This window comes from Lepisosteus oculatus, chromosome 14 (assembly GCF_040954835.1).
Source record: "Lepisosteus oculatus isolate fLepOcu1 chromosome 14, fLepOcu1.hap2, whole genome shotgun sequence".
NCBI classification, from domain to species: Eukaryota; Metazoa; Chordata; class Actinopteri; order Semionotiformes; family Lepisosteidae; genus Lepisosteus; species Lepisosteus oculatus.
The window spans coordinates 37,762,668-37,785,766 of NC_090709.1; the positions used below are offsets into that span (position 1 = coordinate 37,762,668).

Here is a 23,099-nt window from a genome sequence, read left to right on the forward strand (position 1 = left end):
GTATCAGTGTCAGTACTGTAGCAGTATCAGTGTAGATACCAGTACAGTACAGTTACAGTATCAGTGTCAGTACAGAATCAGTATCAGTGTGGATACCAGTACAGTACAGTTACAGTATCAGTGTCAGTACAGTAGCAGTATCAGTGTAGATACCAGTACAGTACAGTTACAGTATCAGTGTCAGTACAGAATCAGTATCAGTGTGGATACCAGTACAGTATAGTTACAGTATCAGTGTCAGTACAGAATCAGTATCAGTGTGGATACCAGTACAGTATAGTTACAGTATCAGTGTCAGTACAGAATCAGTATCAGTGTGGATACCAGTACAGTATAGTTACAGTATCAGTGTCAGTACAGTAGCAGTATCAGTGTGGATATCAGTACAGTATAGTTACAGTATCAGTGTCAGTACAGAATCAGTATCAGTGTGGATACCAGTACAGTATAGTTACAGTATCAGTGTCAGTACAGAATCAGTATCAGTGTGGATACCAGTACAGTACAGTTACAGTATCAGTGTCAGTACAGTAGCAGTATCAGTGTGGATACCAGTACAGTATAGTTACAGTATCAGTGTCAGTACAGAATCAGTATCAGTGTGGATACCAGTACAGTACAGTTACAGTATCAGTGTCAGTACAGTACAGTATCAGTGTAGATATCAGTACAGTATAGTTACAGTATCAGTGTCAGTACAGTAGCAGTATCAGTGTGGATACCAGTACAGTATAGTTACAGTATCAGTGTCAGTACAGTAGCAGTATCAGTGTGGATACCAGTACAGTACAGTTACAGTATCAGTGTCAGTACAGTAGCAGTATCAGTGTGGATACCAGCACAGTATAGTTACAGTATCAGTGTCAGTACAGAATCAGTATCAGTGTCGATATCAGTATAGTACAGTTACAGTATCAGTGTCAGTACAGAATCAGTATCAGTGTAGATACCAGTACAGTACAGTTACAGTATCAGTGTCAGTACAGAATCAGTATCAGTGTGGATACCAGTACAGTATAGTTACAGTATCAGTGTCAGTACAGAATCAGTATCAGTGTAGATACCAGTACAGTATAGTTACAGTATCAGTGTCAGTACTGTAGCAGTATCAGTGTGGATACCAGTACAGTATAGTTACAGTATCAGTGTCAGTACAGTAGCAGTATCAGTGTGGATACCAGTACAGTATAGTTACAGTATCAGTGTCAGTACAGAATCAGTATCAGTGTGGATACCTGTACAGTATAGTTACAGTATCAGTGTCAGTACAGTATCAGTGTGGATACCAGTACAGTATAGTTACAGTATCAGTGTCAGTACAGTAGCAGTATCAGTGTAGATACCAGTACAGTACAGTTACAGTATCAGTGTCAGTACAGAATCAGTATCAGTGTGGATACCAGTACAGTACAGTTACAGTATCAGTGTCAGTACAGTAGCAGTATCAGTGTAGATACCAGTACAGTACAGTTACAGTATCAGTGTCAGTACAGTAGCAGTATCAGTGTGGATACCAGTACAGTACAGTTACAGTATCAGTGTCAGTACAGAATCAGTATCAGTGTGGATACCAGTACAGTATAGTTACAGTATCAGTGTCAGTACAGAATCAGTATCAGTGTGGATATCAGTACAGTACAGTTACAGTATCAGTGTCAGTACAGAATCAGTATCAGTGTAGATACCAGTACAGTACAGTTACAGTATCAGTGTCAGTACAGAATCAGTATCAGTGTGGATACCAGTACAGTACAGTTACAGTATCAGTGTCAGTACAGAATCAGTATCAGTGTGGATATCAGTACAGTACAGTTACAGTATCAGTGTCAGTACAGAATCAGTATCAGTGTAGATACCAGTACAGTATAGTTACAGTATCAGTGTCAGTACAGAATCAGTATCAGTGTGGATACCAGTACAGTATAGTTACAGTATCAGTGTCAGTACAGTAGCAGTATCAGTGTAGATACCAGTACAGTACAGTTACAGTATCAGTGTCAGTACAGTAGCAGTATCAGTGTGGATACCAGTACAGTATAGTTACAGTATCAGTGTCAGTACAGTAGCAGTATCAGTGTAGATACCAGTACAGTACAGTTACAGTATCAGTGTCAGTACAGTAGCAGTATCAGTGTGGATACCAGTACAGTACAGTTACAGTATCAGTGTCAGTACAGTAGCAGTATCAGTGTAGATATCAGTACAGTACAGTTACAGTATCAGTGTCAGTAAAGTAGCAGTATCAGTGTAGATATCAGTACAGTATAGTTACAGTATCAGTGTCAGTACAGTAGCAGTATCAGTGTGGATATCAGTACAGTACAGTTACAGTATCAGTGTCAGTACAGTAGCAGTATCAGTGTGGATATCAGTACAGTACAGTTACAGTATCAGTGTCAGTACAGAATCAGTATCAGTGTGGATACCAGTACAGTATAGTTACAGTATCAGTGTCAGTACAGTAGCAGTATCAGTGTAGATACCAGTACAGTACAGTTACAGTATCAGTGTCAGTACAGTAGCAGTATCAGTGTGGATACCAGTACAGTATAGTTACAGTATCAGTGTCAGTACAGTAGCAGTATCAGTTTAGATACCAGTACAGTATAGTTACAGTATCAGTGTCAGTACAGTAGCAGTATCAGTGTGGATACCAGTACAGTACAGTTACAGTATCAGTGTCAGTACAGTAGCAGTATCAGTGTAGATACCAGTACAGTACAGTTACAGTATCAGTGTCAGTACAGAATCAGTATCAGTGTAGATATCAGTACAGTATAGTTACAGTATCAGTGTCAGTACAGTAGCAGTATCAGTATAGATATCAGTACAGTATAGTTACAGTATCAGTGTCAGTACAGTATCAGTGTGGATACCAGTACAGTATAGTTACAGTATCAGTGTCAGTACAGAATCAGTATCAGTGTGGATACCAGTACAGTATAGTTACAGTATCAGTGTCAGTACAGAATCAGTATCAGTGTGGATACCAGTACAGTATAGTTACAGTATCAGTGTCAGTACAGTTGCAGTATCAGTGTGGATACCAGTACAGTATAGTTACAGTTTCAGTGTCAGTACAGTTGCAGTATCAGTGTAGATATCAGTACAGTATAGTTACAGTATCAATTTCAGTACTGTAGCAGTATCATGTCTGTAACCTCTCTCTCTCTTGCCCAGCTCATCTCTGCCCTCAAACTCCAGAAAGCAAAGCAGGAGTTCGCCAACTTTCTGCAGGAGCAGGTGAGAGAGACTGAGTGTGTGTGTGTGTCTGAGACAGTGCGTTTGACAGTATGTGTGTGCTTGTGTGAGAGTGTTTGTATTAGTGTGTGTTCTGGCGTGTCCTGTGTCTCACTCCTGCTGGTTTCTGGGGCGTCCTGGGTCTTGTTTCTGGGGTGTCCTGTGTCACTCCTGTTGTTTCTGGGGCGTCCTGGGTCTCGTTCCTGCTTGTTTCTGGGGTGTCCGGTGTGTCACATCTGCTTGTTTCTGGAGTGTCCTGTGTCACTCCTGTTGTTTCTGGGGTGTCCTGTGTGTCACAACTGCTTGTTTCTGGAGTGTCCTGTGTCACTCCTGTTGTTTCTGGGGTGTCCTGTGTCACTCCTGTTGTTTCTGGGGTGTCCTGTGTCTTGTTTCTGGGGTGTCCTGTGTTTCACTCCTGTTGTTTCTGGGGTGTCCTGTGTCTTGTTTCTGGGGTGTCCTGTGTTTCACTCCTGCTTGTTTCTGGGGTGTCCTGTGTCTTGTTTCTGGGGTGTCCTGTGTTTCACTCCTGCTTGTTTCTGGGGTGTCCTGTGTCTTGTTTCTGGGGTGTCCTGTCTTTCACTCCTGCTTGTTTCTGGGGTGTCCTGGGTCTTGTTTCTGGGGTGTCCTGTGTTTCACTCCTGCTTGTTTCTGGGGTGTCCTGTGTCTTGTTTCTGGGGTGTCCTGTGTTTCACTCCTGCTTGTTTCTGGGGTGTCCTGGGTCTTGTTTCTGGGGCGTCCTGTGTTTCACTCCTGCTTGTTTCTTGGGTGTCCTGTCTTTCACTCCTGCTTGTTTCTGGGGTGTCCTGGGTCTTGTTTCTGGGGCGTCCTGTGTCTCACTTCTGCTTGTTTCTTGGGTGTCCTGGGTCTTGTTTCTGGGGTGTCCTGTGTTTCACTCCTGCTTGTTTCTGGGGTGTCCTGGGTCTTGTTTCTGGGGTGTCCTGGGTCTTGTTTCTGGGGTGTCCTGTGTTTCAATCCTGCTTGTTTCTGGGGTGTCCTGTGTTTCACTCCTGCTTGTTTTTGGGGTGTCCTGTGTCTTGTTCCTGGGGTGTCCTGTGTCTCACTCCTGCTTGTTTCTGGGGTGTCCTGGGTCTTGTTTCTGGGGTGTCCTGTGTCACTCCTGCTTGTTTCTGGGGTGTCCTGGGTCTTGTTTCTGGGGTGTCCTGTGTTTCACTCCTGCTTGTTTCTGGGGTGTCCTGTGTTTCACTCCTGCTTGTTTCTGGGGTCTCCTGGGTCTTGTTTCTGGGGTGTCCTGTGTTTCACTCCTGCTTGTTTCTGGGGTGTCCTGTGTCTTGTTTCTGGGGTGTCCTGTCTTTCACTCCTGCTTGTTTCTGGGGTGTCCTGGGTCTCGTACCTGCTGGTCTTTGGGGCGCCCCGGGGTGACGTTGCGCCCCCTGTCCCCAGGGCACGACCGTGATTGTTTCCCCGGCGAAGATGGAGGAGAGGGTGAGGCAGAAGGAGGCCGAGGTGCTGGAGGGGGCGCAGCGCGGGGTCCTCCCCCGGGATATGGGGGTGCTGTGGGAGTCTGTGGGCGCCGCGCGCGCCGAGTTCCTGCAGATCCACCGGATCAAATTCGGGCTGACAGTGGGCGGGCTGGTGACCGTGCCCCTGCTGGGCGTGGCCGGGGGCGTGGCCGGGGGCGTGGTCGCTGGGGCCGCCATGGCCGCGGAGGCCGGGGTCGTCGCCGTGGGAACCGGCATCGGCGCCACGGCCGGCTTGGGGGTGGGCGGCATGGCGACCGCTGTCGCCACGGCGATCTACAGGAGGTTCGGGGTGAAGCCCTCGAACCCTGAGCCCGGGGAGCACTGAGCCCTCAACACCGGCGGCGCTGCAGCGAGGAAACAGATTACTCCTCTCCTCAGATCTGCTGTCAATTGAGTCTTAATTAGTCCAGATTACTCATCTCCTCAGATCTGCTGTCAATTGAGTCTTAATTAGTCCAGATTACTCCTCTCCTCAGATCTGCTGTCAATTGAGTCTTAATTAGTCCAGATTACTCCTCTCCTCAGATCTGCTGTTAATTGAGTCTTAATTAGTCCAGATTACTCCTCTCCTCAGATCTGCTGTCAATTGAGTCTTAATTAGTCCAGATTACTCCTCTCCTCAGATCTGCTGTCAATTGAGTCTTAATTAGTCCAGATTACTCCTCTCCTCAGATCTGCTGTCAATTGAGTCTTAATTAGTCCAGATTACTCCTCTCCTCAGATCTGCTGTTAATTGAGTTTTAATAAATCCAGATTACTCCTCTCCTCAGATCTGCAGTTAATTGAGTTTTAATTAGTCCAGATTACTCATCTCCTCAGATCTGCAGTTAATTGAGTCTTAATTAGTCCAGATTACTCCTCTCCTCAGATCTGCTGTTAATTGAGTCTTAATTAGTCCAGATTACTCCTCTCCTCAGATCTGCTGTCAATTGAGTCTTAATCAGTCCAGACGAACAAAGCTGCCTTCTGCCTGTCAGGGGTGAGAGACCAGCAGCAGCTGTGATGAACACAGCACGAACTGGAGCTCGTTAACGGAGTCCGGGCTCGTCTGCGTCTCGAATTAAACAGAACCTCCTGCACGTCCGGTCCGAACCTGCAGGGTTTTGTACGTCTTCCTCAGTTTCTGCCTGGGATAACGACTTGAAAGGGGTTTTGAACAAATGATGTTTGTTTGTTTTTATGACGAATGGAATGGTTTTCTCAAGCCAGGGAAACAAGAGTGATGGAATAAAAATAAAACCCATTTTTAATTTCGACTGCTGTGTTTCATTACTGCGGCTCCGAGAGAGAGGCTTTCTATGATGTACGTTCTTGGGTGACTTGTTCTGCACCTGCGGTGTCACCCCAGGACACACCTGCGGTGTTCGTACGCTTCCTCGCTCGAGAGGAGTTTCGTCCTGTGAGATGGGCTCTGGCCAGCTCTTTCAGACTTTGCTCCCGTGAGCACGCGGTTTCCTTATTAGTTTCTCGAGCGCTGTTATCTCCCTCTGCGATTGAGCCGTTCCCAGAACCGATAAGTTATCGCTGGATTGGCTGCCTCTCTGACCTGACGCCCGGGGTGAGTTTCAGAGGTTCACCTGCTCGCTGCTGGTGTGTCCAGTCACGAGACGCACTGCAGGAACGCTCAGGTGTTTTGTGGGTTTTTATATATATATATACAGTCTGTGGTGTCAGGTGTTGAATTTGCTGTTAAAAATATATATCATTCATGTTGTGCAGTTTCTGGCTGGAGAGCTGGTGTTACACTACTAGTTTATTACAAAATGCCTGTCGGTCGTCATGGCAGATTGTTCCCCCCTCCTGCCCCCCTCTGTGTACAGTAGAGCCTCTTGTCCTGACTCACTGGGCTGTCCAAACACAGGACAGCCCAGTGAGATCAGGGTAAAAACACAGGACAGCCTAGTGAGATCAGGGTAAAAACACAGTAGAGCCCAGTGAGATCAGGGTAAAAACACAGGACAGCCCAGTGAGATCAGGGTAAAAACACAGGACAGCCTAGTGAGATCAGGGTAAAAACACAGTAGAGCCCAGTGAGGTCAGGGTAAAAACACAGGACAGCCCAGTGAGATCAGGGTAAAAACACAGGACAGCGCAGTACAGCCCAGTGAGATCAGGGTAAAAGAGAGAGAGGCTCAGGTTAGCTGTGGGACTTCAGCACAGAGGCGGAGGTTGATCGGGGGGGTTCTCATCAAAAGGTCAACAACAGGGCTGGGCAGCTCGTTCCCCCCTCCCACCCCTCTCTGTGTACAGTAGAGCCTCCTGTCCTGACTGGAGGAGCTCACCCAGCTGTGTCTGGAGAGAAGCCAGGGTATCAGCTTGTTCCCCCCTCCCACCCCTCTCTGTGTACAGTAGAGCCCCCTGTCCTGACTGGAGGAGCTCACCCAGCTGTGTCTGGAGAGAAGACAGGGTATCAGCTTGTTCCCCCCTCCCGCCCCCCTCTGTGTACAGCAGAGCCCCGAGAGGCTCTTCCTCTCCGCAGACCTGAGGGTCTCCTGGGGTTCAGGGAGAGTCGGACTGGGGGTCTCTGCGGGGTGACCCGAGACCCGGAGGAGCCCGTCTGTGAGGAGTCTGCGTGGTCTCTGGCTCCAGGTGCTCCAGGAAGCTCTCCCGCTGATGATTCCCGTCAGGAACGTTCTGGGGGCCGGAAGAGGCTGGCGTTCCCGGACGGCGCAGATAAGGCGGCGTGGTGACCTTCGAGCTCGGTCCCGCCCTCGGCCGGGCCTATAAAGCGGGCCGGGCCGGACTGGGGCTCAAGCGACTCGGGACGAGAGAGAGAGAGAGAGAGAGAAGACTGCGACGCTCTGCCATGATGGGTGAGTCTCTCTGTGTGGAGTCTGCATGTTCTCTCCCACTTCTGGCACGGGCCTCTGGGAGAACTGGCCCTTGTGTGTCGCTGCCTGAGTGTCTGTGTGTGTATCAGTGTGTGAGCGTCTCTGTGTGTGAGTGTGTGTGTGTCTCTGTGTGTATCAGTGAGTGTGTGTGTGTATCAGTGAGTGTCTGTGTGTCTGTCTGTATATTATCTGTGTGTGTCTCTCTCTGTCTGTGTATATCAGTGTGTGAGTGTCTGTGTGTGTCTCTGTGTATATCAGTGTGTGAGTGTGTGTGTGTGTCTCTGTCTGTATATTATCAGTGTGTGAGTGAGTGTATGTCTCTGTGTATATTAGTGTGTGTGTCTCTGTGTATATCAGTGTGTGAGCGTCTCTGTGTGTGAGTGTGTGTGTGTCTCTGTGTGTATCAGTGAGTGTGTGTGTGTATCAGTGTGTGTCTGTCTGTATATTATCTGTGTGTGTGTCTCTCTGTCTGTGTATATCAGCGTGTGAGTGTCTGTGTGTGTCTCTGTGTATATCAGTGTATGAGTGTGTGTGTGTGTCTCTGTCTGTATATTATCAGTGTGTGAGTGAGTGTATGTCTCTGTGTATATTAGTGTGTGTGTCTCTGTGTATATCAGTGTGTGAGCGTCTCTGTGTGTGAGTGTGTGTGTGTCTCTGTGTGTATCAGTAAGTGAGTGTGTGTGTCTCTGTCTGTGTATATCAGTGAGTGTCTGTGTGTCTGTCTGTATATTATCTGTGTGTGTCACTCTGGCTGTATATTATCAGTGTTTGTGTGTGTGTGTTTCTGGCTGTACATTATCAGTGTGTGAGTGATTGTGTGTGTCTCTGTGTATATCAGTGTGTGAGTGTCTGTGTGTCTCTGTCTGTGAATATCAGTGAGTGAGTGTCTGTGTGTGTCTCTGTGTATATCAGTGTGTGAGTGTCTGTGTGTCTCTGTCTGTGAATATCAGTGTGTGAGTGTGTGTGTGTCTCTGTGTATATCAGTGTGTGAGTGTGTGTGTGTCTCTGTGTATATCAGTGTGTGAGTGTCTGTGTGTCTCTGTCTGTGTATATCAGTGAGTGAGTGTGTGTGTGTCTCTGTCTGTGTATATCAGTGTGTGAGTGTCTGTGTGTCTCTGTCTGTGAATATCAGTGAGTGTCTGTGTGTCTGTCTGTTTATTATCTGAGTGTGTGTCACTCTGGCTGTATATTATCAGTGTTTGTGTGTGTGTGTTCCTGGCTGTACTTTATCAGTGTGTGTGTCTGTGTCTCTATCTGTGTATATCAGTGTGTGAGTGTCTGTGTGTCTGTGTATATCAGTGTGTGAGTGTCTGTCTCTATCTGTGTATATCAGTGTGTGAGTGTCTGTGTGTCTGTGTATATCAGTGTGTGAGTGTCTGTCTCTATCTGTGTATATCAGTGTGTGAGTGTCTGTGTGTCTGTGTATATCAGTGTGTGAGTGTCTGTGTGTCTCTGTCTGTGTATATCAGTGTGTGAGTGTCTGTGTGTCTCTGTCTGTGAATATCAGTGAGTGTCTGTGTGTCTGTCTGTTTATTATCTGAGTGTGTGTCACTCTGGCTGTATATTATCAGTGTTTGTGTGTGTGTGTTCCTGGCTGTACTTTATCAGTGTGTGTGTCTGTGTCTCTATCTGTGTATATCAGTGTGTGAGTGTCTGTGTGTCTCTGTGTATATCAGTGTGTGAGTGTCTGTGTGTCTCTGTCTGTGAATATCAGTGTGTGAGTGTGTGTGTGTCTCTGTGTATATCAGTGTGTGAGTGTGTGTGTATATCAGTGTGTGAGTGTCTGTGTGTCTCTGTCTGTGTATATCAGTGAGTGAGTGTGTGTGTGTCTCTGTCTGTGTATATCAGTGTGTGAGTGTCTGTGTGTCTCTGTCTGTGAATATCAGTGAGTGTCTGTGTGTCTGTCTGTTTATTATCTGAGTGTGTGTCACTCTGGCTGTATATTATCAGTGTTTGTGTGTGTGTGTTCCTGGCTGTACTTTATCAGTGTGTGTGTCTGTGTCTCTATCTGTGTATATCAGTGTGTGAGTGTCTGTGTGTCTCTGTCTGTGAATATCAGTGTGTGAGTGTGTGTGTGTCTCTGTGTATATCAGTGTGTGAGTGTGTGTGTGTCTCTGTGTATATCAGTGTGTGAGTGTCTGTGTGTCTCTGTCTGTGTATATCAGTGAGTGAGTGTGTGTGTGTCTCTGTCTGTGTATATCAGTGTGTGAGTGTCTGTGTGTCTCTGTCTGTGAATATCAGTGAGTGTCTGTGTGTCTGTCTGTTTATTATCTGAGTGTGTGTCACCCTGGCTGTACTTTATCAGTGTGTGTGTCTGTGTCTCTATCTGTGTATATCAGTGTGTGAGTGTCTGTGTGTCTGTGTATATCAGTGTGTGAGTGTCTGTCTCTATCTGTGTATATCAGTGTGTGAGTGTCTGTGTGTCTGTGTATATCAGTGTGTGAGTGTCTGTGTGTCTCTGTCTGTGTATATCAGTGTGTGAGTGTCTGTGTGTCTGTGTATATCAGTGTGTGAGTGTGTGTGTGTCTCTGTGTATATCAGTGTGTGAGTGTCTGTGTGTCTCTGTCTGTGAATATCAGTGTGTGAGTGTCTGTGTGTCTGTGTATATCAGTGTGTGAGTGTCTGTCTCTGTCTGTGTATATCAGTGTGTGAGTGTCTGTCTCTGTCTGTGTATATCAGTGAATGAGTGTGTGTCTCTATCTGTTTATATCAGTGTGTGTGTCTGTCTGTGTATATCAGTGTGTGTGTCTCTATCTGTGTATATCAGTGTGCGAGTGTCACTCCGTTAATCACTCCTCCCCGGCTGTGCGCTCAGGGTTCGATTTCCCTGCTGTGTCCGAGCTCTTTCCCCCTGAAGTCCGGCCTCTGCCCCACGAGCAGGAGCTGCTGCCTCACCCCCCCCCCCTCTCCTAGATACCCTGAGGACCCTGCTGTTGGCCGCGGCGTGCCTGACCGCGCTGGCGACCTCTGAACCCCCGGCGCCGGCCGAGCCCGACATCGGGAACGCCCAGCAGCTCAACGTCTCCCTGGCAAGCGTGCTGAACCTGAGCGCGGTGAACTTGAGAAGTAAGTGGGTTGCCGATTGCTTTGGCCTAGAAATGCTGGCCCCTCCTCCCCCCGCAGGCGAGACCAGCCGCGCCCCGAGCTGCCGATCGCCTCCTCCTGAGCGCGCCTCCGCAGGCGAGACCGGCCGCCCCCCGAGCTGCCGATCGCCTCCTCCTGAGCGCGCCTCCGCAGGCGAGACCGGCCGCGCCCCGAGCTGCCGATCGCCTCCTCCTGAGCGCGCCTCCGCAGGCGAGACCGGCCGCGCCCCGAGCTGCCGATCGCCTCCTCCGGAGCGCGCCTCCGCAGGCGAGACCGGCCGCGCCCCGAGCTGCCGATCGCCTCCTCCTGAGCGCGCCTCCGCAGGCGAGACCGGCCGCGCCCCGAGCTGCCGATCGCCTCCTCCTGAGCGCGCCTCCGCAGGCGTGACCGGCCGCCCCCCGAGCTGCCGATCGCCTCCTCCTGAGCGCGCCTCCGCAGGCGAGACCGGCCGCGCCCCGAGCTGCCGATCGCCTCCTCCGGAGCGCGCCTCCGCAGGCGAGACCGGCCGCGCCCCGAGCTGCCGATCGCCTCCTCCTGAGCGCGCCTCCGCAGGCGAGACCGGCCGCGCCCCGAGCTGCCGATCGCCTCCTCCTGAGCGCGCCTCCGCAGGCGAGACCAGCCGCGCCCCGAGCTGCCGATCGCCTCCTCCTGAGCGCGCCTCCGCAGGCGAGACCGGCCGCGCCCCGAGCTGCCGATCGCCTCCTCCGGAGCGCGCCTCCGCAGGCGAGACCGGCCGCGCCCCGAACTGCCGATCGCCTCCTCCTGAGCGCGCCTCCGCAGGCGAGACCGGCCGCGCCCCGAGCTGCCGATCACCTCCTCCTGAGCGCGCCTCCGCAGGCGAGACCAGCCGCGCCCCGAGCTGCCGATCGCCTCCTCCTGAGCGCGCCTCCGCAGGCGAGACCAGCCGCGCCCCGAGCTGCCGATCGCCTCCTCCTGAGCGCGCCTCGGCCCCCAGTCCCCGTCCGCGCCTCCGCAGGCGAGACCAGCCGCGCCCCGAGCTGCCGATCGCCTCCTCCGGAGCGCGCCTCACGCCCCCCCTCCCCCCGCAGGCACCCCCACCGACTGCAGCAGCCTCCCGGCCAACAGCGTCAGCGGCGTGTACGTGGTGCAGCCCGTGGGCGGGCCCAACCTGATGGTGTACTGCGTGATCAAGGGCCGGGACCGGTGGACGGTGATCCAGAGGAACTCCGCCACCACCACGCTGGCCTGGGACCAGACCTGGGCCGCCTACAAGACCGGCTTCGGCAGCTTGAGCGGCGACCACTGGCTGGGCAACGAGTACATCCACCTGCTGACCACGCAGCGCACCTACAAGGTCCGCTTCGCGCTCGTGGACTCCTCGGGCCGGGAGAGCGCGGCCGACTACGACACCTTCCGCGTGGAGGCGGAGGGCCAGGGCTACGCCCTGCGGCTGGGCCAGCACTCGGGCAGCGCCGCCAACCGCCTGCAGGTGGGCAGCACCTCCGGCCTACAGGACAACATGAAGTTCTCCACGTGCGACCGCGACCAGGACCTGACCAGCTCCAACTGCGCCTCCTCGCACGGCGGCGGCTTCTGGTTCAACAGCTGCTACTCCGCCCACCTGAACCGCCGCGGGGCGCTGTACTGGGACGGCAACGTGCAGGCCTCCACCATCATGATCGCGCCCACCGACATCTGCCACTAGGGGGCTCCACATACACACACACACACACACACACACACACACGCTGATTAATCACACAGCGGATACCCACAGCCAGGGGGCGCCACTGTGACAACACCAGGGCCACACACACACACACTGATGTCTCAGACGGGACAAGAGGTTTCTGGAGCTGCTGAATAAAAGTTGTGCTTCCCAGAGATGAGCGCGTCTGTGTTTTTTTTCTGCTCTGGGCAGCGGCACGGCCACAACCTGACTGCGCGATGCACAAAGAGCTCTCCAGTCTGCTCTAGACACCACCATCGAGTCGGTTTTCACTGCTGTTTATCTAGGAATAAACTAGTAGATAAACTAACCCTAACCCCAACGCTGACAGGTGGATAATGTTAAAATGTCGCACGATGGCCAGAGTAGGTCCGTTTTCTAACGGAAGGGCTCCGTCGCACGTGAAACAAGTGCAGTTTATTGACGGTGCTCCCAGTCCCCCACACCAGAGAACACAACTCCCGAAAGAAACCAAACTGATTCCTCAGATGAAGATACACCCTCCTTCTTGCGTTGTCTCTGTCTTCAGTCGCACTACCTGCCCTAACAACCAGCCCCAGGATCGATCTGACCGGTTTCTCTGCCTGTGGTCTAGGGCCTCTGCTCTATCCACCTGCAGAAAGATGCTGAGCGTCCGCCCGGGCCCACTCACACCTCTGGGTCCCGCTGGCCGGATCTTCGCAAGGCCCTGTTGGGTCTGATCTTACCGGGTGTCGCTGAAACGGGGCAGAGGATACGGGTCGAACGTCGATACCGCCTCGAGCTTCCGAAAATCCCCACATACCCGTGGAGAAGCCTCTCTCTGTGGCACGATCGCCATGGGGCTGCTCCGTTCACTAGTCGATGGTTCGGTAACCCCTCAGTCTCTCGTCGCTTGAATCTCTGTCTTTAAGGGTCCAATTCATCTCTCTGGCACAGAGCGAAACCCTGTCGGTTTCGGTTCACAGCAAATTCAACACACAACACCACAGACTGCGTATCCTCTTGTCTCTTGTCTCTTTAGACAATGTCCGCCTGGAATTTCCTGCCCTTAAACATGTTGGTATATCTCTGCAGCAGAACACAGCAGGAGCCTGGTTCAGGTCTTAGACTGAAGCTAACCCCCTTGGCTTTGAGGGTGGACAGTCACATTTCTGATATGTCTTAACGTATGGAAAAAACAGCAGGCGGAAATGTTGTTTTGGTCTTCAGAAGTCAGAATTTTCAGTTTTAGGCCTGTCAGGGTCCTGGGAATGATGTGAAAACCTTGTTCTAGGTGACTACTAGCTTGGATACAAATCAGGGATCAAATGGATCAATTAGAAAAAATTCTACATCCTGTTTTGTGAAGACTGGACCTGGAATGAAAAATATTGGAAGAACAATATTGAAAATAATAACAATAAAAACCTTTAGACACTGCTAGAGAGCCTTTATCTGCTGTTAGGCAAGGAAAAAACACCTCAGAGTTGCCGTCTGGTGTGAAAAAAGAAGTACTGATAAGAAACTGATAAGAAACCGATCGATTACCCCTTCTGAGTCAATGATTGACAGCTGAAAGGCGGGCGGAACACAGCCTGAGGCTTCCAGAGGAAGTCTCACCCCCTCAGGCCTCTGAATGGCTGGAAACACAGTGAATGACGGCGCTGTTGACCAATCAGATCGCCTGATCTCTGGCAGCCCTGCTTCAAACACGTACTACAGAGTCGTTAGCGTGCAGGTGTGGAGATGAGCTGGTCTGGGTACTCTGGATATATATCAGCTTCGGAATAAGGTAAAAACATGGGATATATATATATATTTTGCTGGGTTTTGCTTTTGCGGTCTGGCTTATTGATTGCGTTATAGATGCATATTGGAAGTTTGAAAGTGCCTCATCGGATAGAAAGTGACTCTGTGATCGATTGTCTTGTTTTTTTTTAAAAAGAAACATGTTTTATTAAAGGTCCGTTTGTCCTTTTTCGAGTGATAAGATGGTTTTGTGGTTTTGTTGGTAAAAAACGATGAAAAATGAAAGGTGGATATCGATTCCCCCCGCGGACGTGCACGACCACGCCGGGGACAGCACACGTGTGGCCCTGTGGGGGGTCCGATGCGGTTTTGTGAAAAACAGTTTTTACACTTTCCGACTGATAAAAGCTTGTCTGTAAAGGGCTTGTGGTTTCGGTGATGTGAGACGAGGTGTTTTTATCACACACGGATATTCTTGTGTCTGTATCTTCGCAAGGGAAACACAGAAAGCCTTCAGACCAAACGCATCTTAAAGAGCCCGACTTGTGAAATGTCCCCAGCCTCCACATCAAGCTGTCAGTGAGCTCTTTCTCTCTGTTTGAACCTGTGTGATGACACTCTGCCTGGACCCACAGGGTCACAGCGAGAGAAATACAGCCCCTATATCACCAGAGGAAGAGCAGTCTCCATCACCCAGCCTGTGAGCAGGAATACTACAGCTGTGTGTGACCTCTGAAACCCTTTCTTGATGTCCTGTTTTCATCCAGGTGAGGTCAGCTATACTCACAACACTGCTGAGAGATTCAAGTGTTCTCAGTAAAAACAGCTCCCATGATGTGCAAACTGCTTGTTTACACACAGAGAGGACTGACACAGCTCTGCGTTGTCAATCTCTTTTTCCCACTGTGCACTGGGGCAGTAGCATTTAAACCACAGCACCCACAGTGCTGCAAGCGAGTGTTTCACACACTAAACAGCTCCTCTGACCTTTCCCAGCCTTGCGTTGGCCTGTGAAACCTTTCTTTATCTTTTTAATGATGTTTCAAGATGGCACCATTAGACAGGCGGTACATGGGGATAGGGGGGTGCTCTTCAAGCTCAACACCCACAGTGCTGCAACCGTGTCTTCAAATTCAAGTTTATTGTCATCCTACTCATAGACGGGTATATGGTGAGCTTCTTGACATGTGAGGTGTGTTTGAGTTTTTGGTCAGAGAGAGGCACTGTGAGGTTCAGATCGCAGGTGAGAGAGGCTGGGAGTTTAATGGTTTGACAGTGCGGGGGTAAACACTGTCTCTGAGTCTGGTAGGCCGAGCCCGAATGCTCTGGTACCATTTTCCAGATGGTAGCAGATCATACAGTCTGTAGCTGGGGTGTGTGGGGTCTCTGATGATGCTCAGAGCTTTCCTCAAGCACCGTCTGTCATAAATGTCCTGTATGGATGGGAGGGCAGCCCCAGTGATGGACTGGGCAGTTTTCACCACCCGCTGTAGGGCTCTGCGGTCAGCACCACTGCAGTTGCCATACCACAGTGTCAGTGCGCTTTCTGTAGTGCATCTGTAAAAGGTAGTGAGGATCTGGGGACATATCTCAGCCTTCTTCAACCGTCTTAGGAAGTGCAGGCGCTGTGGTGCTTTCTTGATCAGACGGGTGGTGTTGAGAGACCATGTGAGGTCCCTGGTGATATCGACGCCAAGGAATTTGAAGTTACTGACCCTTTCCACTTCAGTCCCGTTGATGTGGAGAGGGGCATGTCCGGTTTGCAGTTTCCTGAAATCACCGATCAGCTCCCTGGTTCTGCTGACGTTGAGGGTGAGGTTGTTGTCATCACACCACGTTGTAAGGAGATTGACCTCCTCCCTGTAGGCCCTCTCATCATTGTCTGTGATCAGACCTACAACTGTGGTGTCATCGGCAAACTTGATGATGGAGTCTGTGTTGTGTTTAGCCTTACAGTCGTGGGTGTAGAGGGAGTAGAGCAATGGACTAAGCACACACCCCTGGGGGACCCCAGTGTTCAGAGTTACTGTGCCGGAGGTGTGGTTTCCAAGCCTGACAGCCTGAGGTCTGCCTGTCAGAAAGTCCCGAATCCAGTTGCAGAGGGTGGTGTTGAGACTAGTTTCTCTGACTAGTTGACTAGTTGACTAGTTTCTCTGGGATGATGGTGTTAAAAGCTGAGCTGAAGTCGATGAATAGCAGTCTTGCGTACGTGTTCTTTTTGTCCAGATGGGATAGGGCCGTGTGTGGCAATGGAGACTGCGTCATCTGTGGATCTGTTGGGCTGGTAGGTGAATTGGTACAGGTCCAGTAGTGTGTCTGGACTGGTGTCCTTAATGTGCCCCATGACCAGCCTCTCGAAGCACTTCATGATGACAGGTGTTAGTGCCACTGGTTGGTAGTCATCAAGACATGTCACTGGGGTTTTCTTCGGCATAGGGATGATGGTGGTTGTCTTGAAGCAGGTGGGGACTACGGCTTGGGCCAGGGACATGTTGAAAATGTCTGTGAACACCCCCGCCAGCCGATGGGCGCGGGCTCCGAGTCCTGCAGCCTTGCGGGAGGTCACTCTGAGCACAGATCTCCTCACCTCGTCTGCAGACAGCGAGAGCAGCTGGGCAGCTGTAGAGGGGGCAGCTCTGATGACTGGTTCTGTGTTGTTGGCTTCAAACTGAGCGTCGGAGGCGTGGAGCTCGTTGGGCAGGGAGGCATCATGGGCGGGTGCACAGATGATCTTCCTCGTGTCGTCTGTGAGGGCCTGTTGACCTTGCCACCTGCGCCGTGTTCCTCCAGTTCCTGTTTCAGGGTGATTTTGATGCCTTTCTTTAGATTGATGCTGGCTGACTTGAGCTGTGATTTATTGCCTGATTTGAATGCTGCAGACCTCTGTTCATCCACGGTTTCTGTTTAGGAAATGCTCATTACTTTTGTGTCACTTTGCCAGCCCATGTCCTGATGTAGCTAGTGACCGATGTATATTCCTGTGTGTCTGTGTGTGATCCCTGTGTGGCTGCCTCTTTAAACACACCCCAGTCAGTGCCTTCAAACCAGCCCTGCAGCAGTGATTGGGCTGCTTCAGGCCCCACTTTTCCTGTCCTGACTGCTGGTTTCACTGGTTTCAGTGTGCGGGGAGGAGAAACACAGTGATGTGGTCTGTGTCCACAGTGGGGGAGGGGTACGGGCTCTGAGCATTCTGAATGTTGGTGTAAAGGTGGTCCAGAGTGCTTTCTCCTCTCGGTGGGAAGGAGACTTGCTGGTATGGTATTTCGGGAGAAGGGAGTTGAGATTTGTAGGATTGAAGACGATGAAGGCTGTCGGGATGTGCAGACTCCTGCTGATTGCAGTGTACAGTACCTCCAGAGCCTCTCTGCCCTTAGTCAGGGTGGATGTAGATGGCAGTCAGAAACCGTCTGAACAGTAAACTGCTACATCTGTTTTTACAGCTGTTTTGTGCAATATCCCAGGGACTTGTGCAATACAACTTTTTGTGTACTGTTCTGGACTGTGAGTAACTCTTCCTAGTGCCCTTCTCACTGTACTGATTGTGTTATTGTAGTATTATCATTATTGTATCATTCGTCACACTGTGGCTGTGTTGTCTGTGTTTAGCTGCGATTTCCCTCACGGGATCAATCAAGTATCTCTCTGTAAGAAGTGTTAAACGCCCTGGGCGGATGAAAGGGGTGGCAGTTGATCATGAGGAATTCCAGAGTGGGTGATGGTACTGTAGATGTGTCGCACCACGTGTTCATTAAAAAGCACACTGCCCCACCTCTGGGTTTGCCGGACTCTGTAGTCCTGTCCTGTAATACTGTCTTCTCGCTGTGTTTCGGTGAGAATAAAAGCCCGGCACTCTCTAGTCTTTCAGTCTGAGATCGCCGAGTTTGTTGTCGAGGGAAATGGGGGGTGTGTGTGGGGTGTGGGGTGTGTGTCCATGTCCATCCGTGTCCCATCCACTGGGTTGAGCAGTACGGGGTCTTGAGGTTTGTAGGGACTCCTATCGGCTGGGTTCCTTGCCTCAGAAATCCAGGAGGATCCCTTGTCTTGAGATCAACCGAAGGCACCGCATGGTGTGGAGAAACAAAATGGGTGAGACACAGACAAAAACAATTGCAACGTGGTTGTCTACTTACTTACCCACTTGATATCTGTTTCTGCACCTCCTAAAGAATTCGATCACTCAGGATGAGGAACACTACAGAGACGATGTAGGAGACGATAGCATCGTTCAAGATGCTTGTAGGTATGGGGCATCCTTAATAAGGTCTGACATACAGTACGTATTTCCACAAGTTAGGGGCTGTGTGTCTAAATGCTCTGCTACCTGCTGTTAGTGTAATCTGTTCACTGATCTAGACCGCATCCTAGACAGCCAACGCCACAATCTTACTGGAGGAAAAGGATCACTTCGGTCCCCAAGCATGGAGATGTACATGGTGTGATTCAATGATGGGATTGATTGTGTCCGGTTGTTCCTGTTACAATCCTTGTAGCACTGTGCCCTGTCTGAAGGTGGACAGGGTACTGTTTGGGAACCTAACAATGAGGAATCACGCTAGACACACCTCTGTTTGATAGAAGCCAGTGTTCTTTGATCTTTCTGACAGCGGAGTGGCATTTCTTGATCAATCTGTCTGTCTAGGATGGATCCAGTTTCAGCTGGAAACACGCTTTCACAGAGATCATGTCATGGTGACATACTGTCGATTTACAATTCCTTGCACTACTACTGTGATGTTAACACTGTGTAGTTAGTGATCGTGTTTAAAAGGGACTGTGTTGTGTTACGATGAATGTATTACGATTTTTACTGTTTTCATACAGACTTGGTTTGGTTTCTAACAAATGGTTTCTAGCGATTTTGTGTTCTAGTGTCTGAAAGTTGACTCTAACCCCAGAGAATTTTTTTGGGGGGGATATTGAAACTTGTACTTGCGTGTCTTTTGGAGGCGAATCCTGCTGAGAACAGGCTGACGGTCTTCTTGAGTTTCCAGCGTGTCTGTTATGTCCTGCCCAGGAGTAGGGGTGGGTGCTCGCTCGTCAGCAGTGCCTGGAATAGAAACCCCTAAGGAGGGTTACGAACTGCAAAGGATCCGAGGAGTGTAAACGGGTCACAGATCAAGATCGAAGTATTTGCAGAATTCGCCCGATCTCTCTTAATCACACTCCTTTTTCTTCTTTTGTGCTTTCACAGCAAGACTCTTTTTGAGAAACACCCTCCACAATGCCAAACCAGGTCTCAACATGACCGTTAGTGTGTGCTGCCTCTGACGTTGATCTGTCTCTTTCGCTGTCTGGAGCAGATCTTGCCAGGTCTCCCCACAAACTTCCCCTCCACTGAGGAAATAATGCCCTGTGTCTTTGCGACAGAAATCTGCTGATGTCTTCGCACAAACAGGGGTTCACTCTGTAGTCATGCTGTCCTTGCGCGGATGTGCCGTCTCCAGAAATACCTCTAAACTTCACGGCGAGAGGAGAGCAGCCCCTCATCTCTGGGAGCAGTACCTCGCCTGTGACTCGGACTCCTGCTTCCTCTTCCATCTGGCCTGGCAGTGTTGTTTTGAGAAATGCAGGCGTTCGGGAGGCAGCCCCCAGGTTGGACTTCAGTTGTGAGCCTCCTGCTTGAGAGCTCGTGTGTTTGAAAACAGTTTTGGCTGTATGTTGCGGGACATTGTTCATCAGTGGAGCAGGACATGTGGATGTCGCGTGGATTCAGTGGTTTTCTTGAGCTCGATAATGACATCGACGCGCTGGGTCTGACAACCTGCAGGGGTCTCCCAGCTCTTCTATACGGTCAAGAGAAAGTTCTGTGAGGTGTGATTAGCTCTCGTCCTGCTCTGTCTTGCTCCAGGTTCTGTCCTTTGAGAGGCAGCAGACTATCTGTCCGCTGTGTCCTGTTTGTGGGTGCTCTTCCTGTCTTTTATTACGCAGCGTGAAGCCTCTGGAGCTGCTAGAGCAGCTCAGCTTTACGGCGTCTTAGCGTGACTTGTGTTTGAGGCTGGATGAACAGCCCCCAGCGACAGCTCTCACAGTGAGCTCCAGGGCGATACTGGATACATGTCCCACTTCAGCCTCACTCAGAGTTGTGCTGGTTTGCAGGATGGCACAGGAAAAGGTTGGTTTTTTTCCCCTTATATCCCGAAGGTGCAGAACGGTGGACATCCAGATTGCCTTGGCAGACTTCTGTGGACGTGTCCCCATCGAAGGCAGGAAGACCACTGTGAATCGGGGCCCAGCTGTAGAGCCAGCCTTGTGTGTAGCGACTACGCTGTCAGACACCGGTAACGGAGGTGTTTTCCCCACCTCTGGGTGACACCCGACCGTAGGACCGAATTCTTTTGATTCTGGGTAAAGGCTCACTTTCTCCTCCGTCTCGAGGGGGGCGGTGAGAATCCGCGTGAAGACAGGCCGCACATGTGTCTGTCTGTCTGTCTGCGGAGCCCGCCCCGTCCCGGAGGACGGACAGTGTTTTCGTTACTGTGTGCGTCGTCTGTCGTTCAGTCACGACGAAGGCGTCTGCTGCTCCTGACGTGCCAGTGGCCTAGAGAAACCTGCTCGGCTGCCTGACTCCTTCTGGGAGGGCACGGGCGGTCTTCTGACGACAATGTCGAAACGTTGTCCCCCTCTCACTGTGCTGTTTGCCCTCCTGTACAAGATGTCGTCACTGCCCCTTGGGTGTGTCTTGTTGTCATCGTGTGTCTTACGTCACAGGCGGCTTCCTCTTCCTGAACTCGCTGTATAAGGTCTGGGTCCGCGCTCGTCTTGGTTTGGAGGCGCCGTTCGGACGTACCTGGAAGGTTTCAGGCGCAGACCTGATCTTCCTTGCTCCCCTCTTTATCTCGGGGTGACGTCCCAGACAGGCTGGGGAATACTCACTGTGCTCTTGGGGCGTTTGTTCGGATTGTTTCTCCTTCAGACGCGTCACCGCTGTCTGTGCTGCCCGCGCATCTGCTGATGAGCTCCCGAGCTCTGACTGCCATCATCTGGTCTGGACTCCTCAGCGATACTCTCCCCCTTCTGCGCCCTGAGTCCCTGCTAACCGTCTCCTGCTGCCGGGGCAGTCCCCCCCAAGGACTCTGGTTGACACTGTTGACCACAAAGTCATGCCGCCTAACTGCTTTCTTTGAGCACGTTCCCAGCTCCGCCAGCCCTCCCACCCCCCCGTCACGCGTGACATCGCCACCGCTCCGAGGAAGTGGAAGGGGAAACGTCACGGAGGTCCAGCGCCCAGGGGGGGGGTGCGTCGGTGTTTCATTTCTGAGGGAGCCGATCTGTTGCTGTGGCCTCAGGGCGCAGGGCAGCGCAGATCAACCCGCGGGTTCATAACGACCAGCGCCGCCGCAGGTGTTAATCCACCAGGCGCTACTGTATATAATAATAATAATAATAATAATAATAATAATAATAATAATAATAATAATAATAATAATTGCTTACACTTATCTAGCGCTTTTCTGAACACTCCACTCCAAGCACTTCACAGGTCATGGGGACTCCTCTCCACCACCACCAGTGTGCAGCCCCACCTGGATGACACTCCAGTCCTCTCCCCACACACCAGCTCTCAGTGGGGAGGAGAGCAGAGTGATGAAGCCAGTTCATAGAGGGGGATTATTAGGAGGCCATGACTGGTAAGGGCCAATGGGAAATTTGGCCAGGACACTGGGGTAACACCCCTACTCTTCTCGAGAGACACCCTGGGATTGTTAGTGACCACAGAGAGTCAGGACCTCGGTTTGACGTCTCATCCGCAGGACGGCGCCTGTTTACAGTCCAGTGTCCCCGTCACTATACTGGGGCAGCAGGACCCACACAGACTGCAGGGTGAGAGCGCCCCCTGCTGGCCTCACTCACACCTCTTCCACTACTGTATATAAACCACCCAGACCCGCTGCCCGCTGCGCGGCGGTATTGAGCCTGAACCTCGCTCCCTGGTGAAGAGCCGCCCGGGAAGCGAGACGATAATGTCATTTTCGTGTTTTCGCAAACTATGCAGTCAGTTGTCGTGAAGTTGGCTTGTGCTCGAATGTGTATAAAGATGCCGCCTGTCCGTGGTCAGTAAGATCAGGACATGTATTCGGTAAGCTGGCTGTACGCCCAGAACGTGAAAAGAACTACCTGTTGTCCAGTCTGCAACGTGGATAGAATGAACTGGCAGGTGTCGCTGTGTTCAGAGTGTGTCATCGTAGCTCTTTGTGTTTAAAGGTATAAAGCACCATCTTCAGCTTCCATATGCGTACGAATAAAGGGACTTCTGCTTCACAGACACCTGAACTTTGTCATTTGTTTGACGCTGCACTGCTGACTGAGCTCCCTTCTGCCTCTTGACCTTGGGCCTCACCTCCTCTTCCATGGTTTCCTGGATATCAATCCATCTCTCTCCTCTCCACTACGATTGTTCTCCTGTCTCGATCGCCACTCGCCCCTGCGTCTGTGCGGGATCCCCAGGCCTCTTCACTGAGCGGTCCTGACTATTGATCATCTCTCTCCTCTCCACTACGATTGTTCTCCTGTCTCGATCGCCACTCGCCCCTGCGTCTGTGTGGGATCCCCAGGCCTCTTCACTGAGCGGTCCTGACTATTGATCATCTCTCTCCTCTCCACTACGATTGTTCTCCTGTCTCGATCGCCACTCGCCCCTGCGTCTGTGCGGGATCCGCGGGCCTCTTCACTGAGCGGTCCTGACTATTGATCATCTCTCTCCTCTCCACTACGATTGTTCTCCTGTCTCGATCGCCACTCGCCCCCGCGTCTGTGTGGGATCCCCAGGCCTCTTCACTGAGCGGTCCTGACTATTGATCATCTCTCTCCTCTCCACTACGATTGTTCTCCTGTCTCGATCGCCACTCGCCCCTGCGTCTGTGTGGGATCCGCGGGCCTCTTCACTGAGCGGTCCTGACTATTGATCATCTCTCTCCTCTCCACTACGATTGTTCTCCTGTCTCGATCGCCACTCGCCCCTGCGTCTGTGTGGGATCCCCAGGCCTCTTCACTGAGCGGTCCTGACTATTGATCATCTCTCTCCTCTCCACTACGATTGTTCTCCTGTCTCGATCGCCACTCGCC

The 23,099-nt window shown here is 51.1% G+C and overlaps 2 protein-coding genes across 2 annotated transcripts in view; both read left to right on the forward strand.

The window, feature by feature from the left end:
• LOC138243166 (RING finger protein 112-like) overlaps positions 1 to 5,977 on the forward strand; it is a 49,283-nt gene extending 43,306 nt beyond the window's left edge. The window contains exons 14-15 of the mRNA XM_069198685.1: positions 3,181 to 3,243; positions 4,642 to 5,977. Of these exons, the coding sequence (XP_069054786.1) occupies positions 3,181 to 3,243; positions 4,642 to 5,046 (468 nt within the window). The 3' untranslated portion in view covers positions 5,047 to 5,977. The remainder of the gene's footprint in view (positions 1 to 3,180; positions 3,244 to 4,641) is intronic.
• Positions 5,978 to 7,166: 1,189 nt separating this feature from the next.
• On the forward strand, positions 7,167 to 12,474 carry LOC102693334 (fibrinogen-like protein 1-like protein). The gene is made up of 3 exons (XM_015339725.2): positions 7,167 to 7,534; positions 10,466 to 10,618; positions 11,686 to 12,474. Exons 1-3 carry the CDS (start codon positions 7,528 to 7,530, stop codon positions 12,300 to 12,302), a joined length of 777 nt encoding a protein of 258 aa, XP_015195211.2. The 5' UTR covers positions 7,167 to 7,527; the 3' UTR covers positions 12,303 to 12,474.
• Positions 12,475 to 23,099: the final 10,625 nt, after the last annotated feature.

Excerpts from the sequence above, each read along its gene's own strand:
- LOC102693334 (XM_015339725.2), top strand. Across the intron at positions 10,619-11,685 it reads GAGCGCGGTGAACTTGAGAA|GCACCCCCACCGACTGCAGC; the intron begins GTAAGTGGGTTG and ends CTCCCCCCGCAG.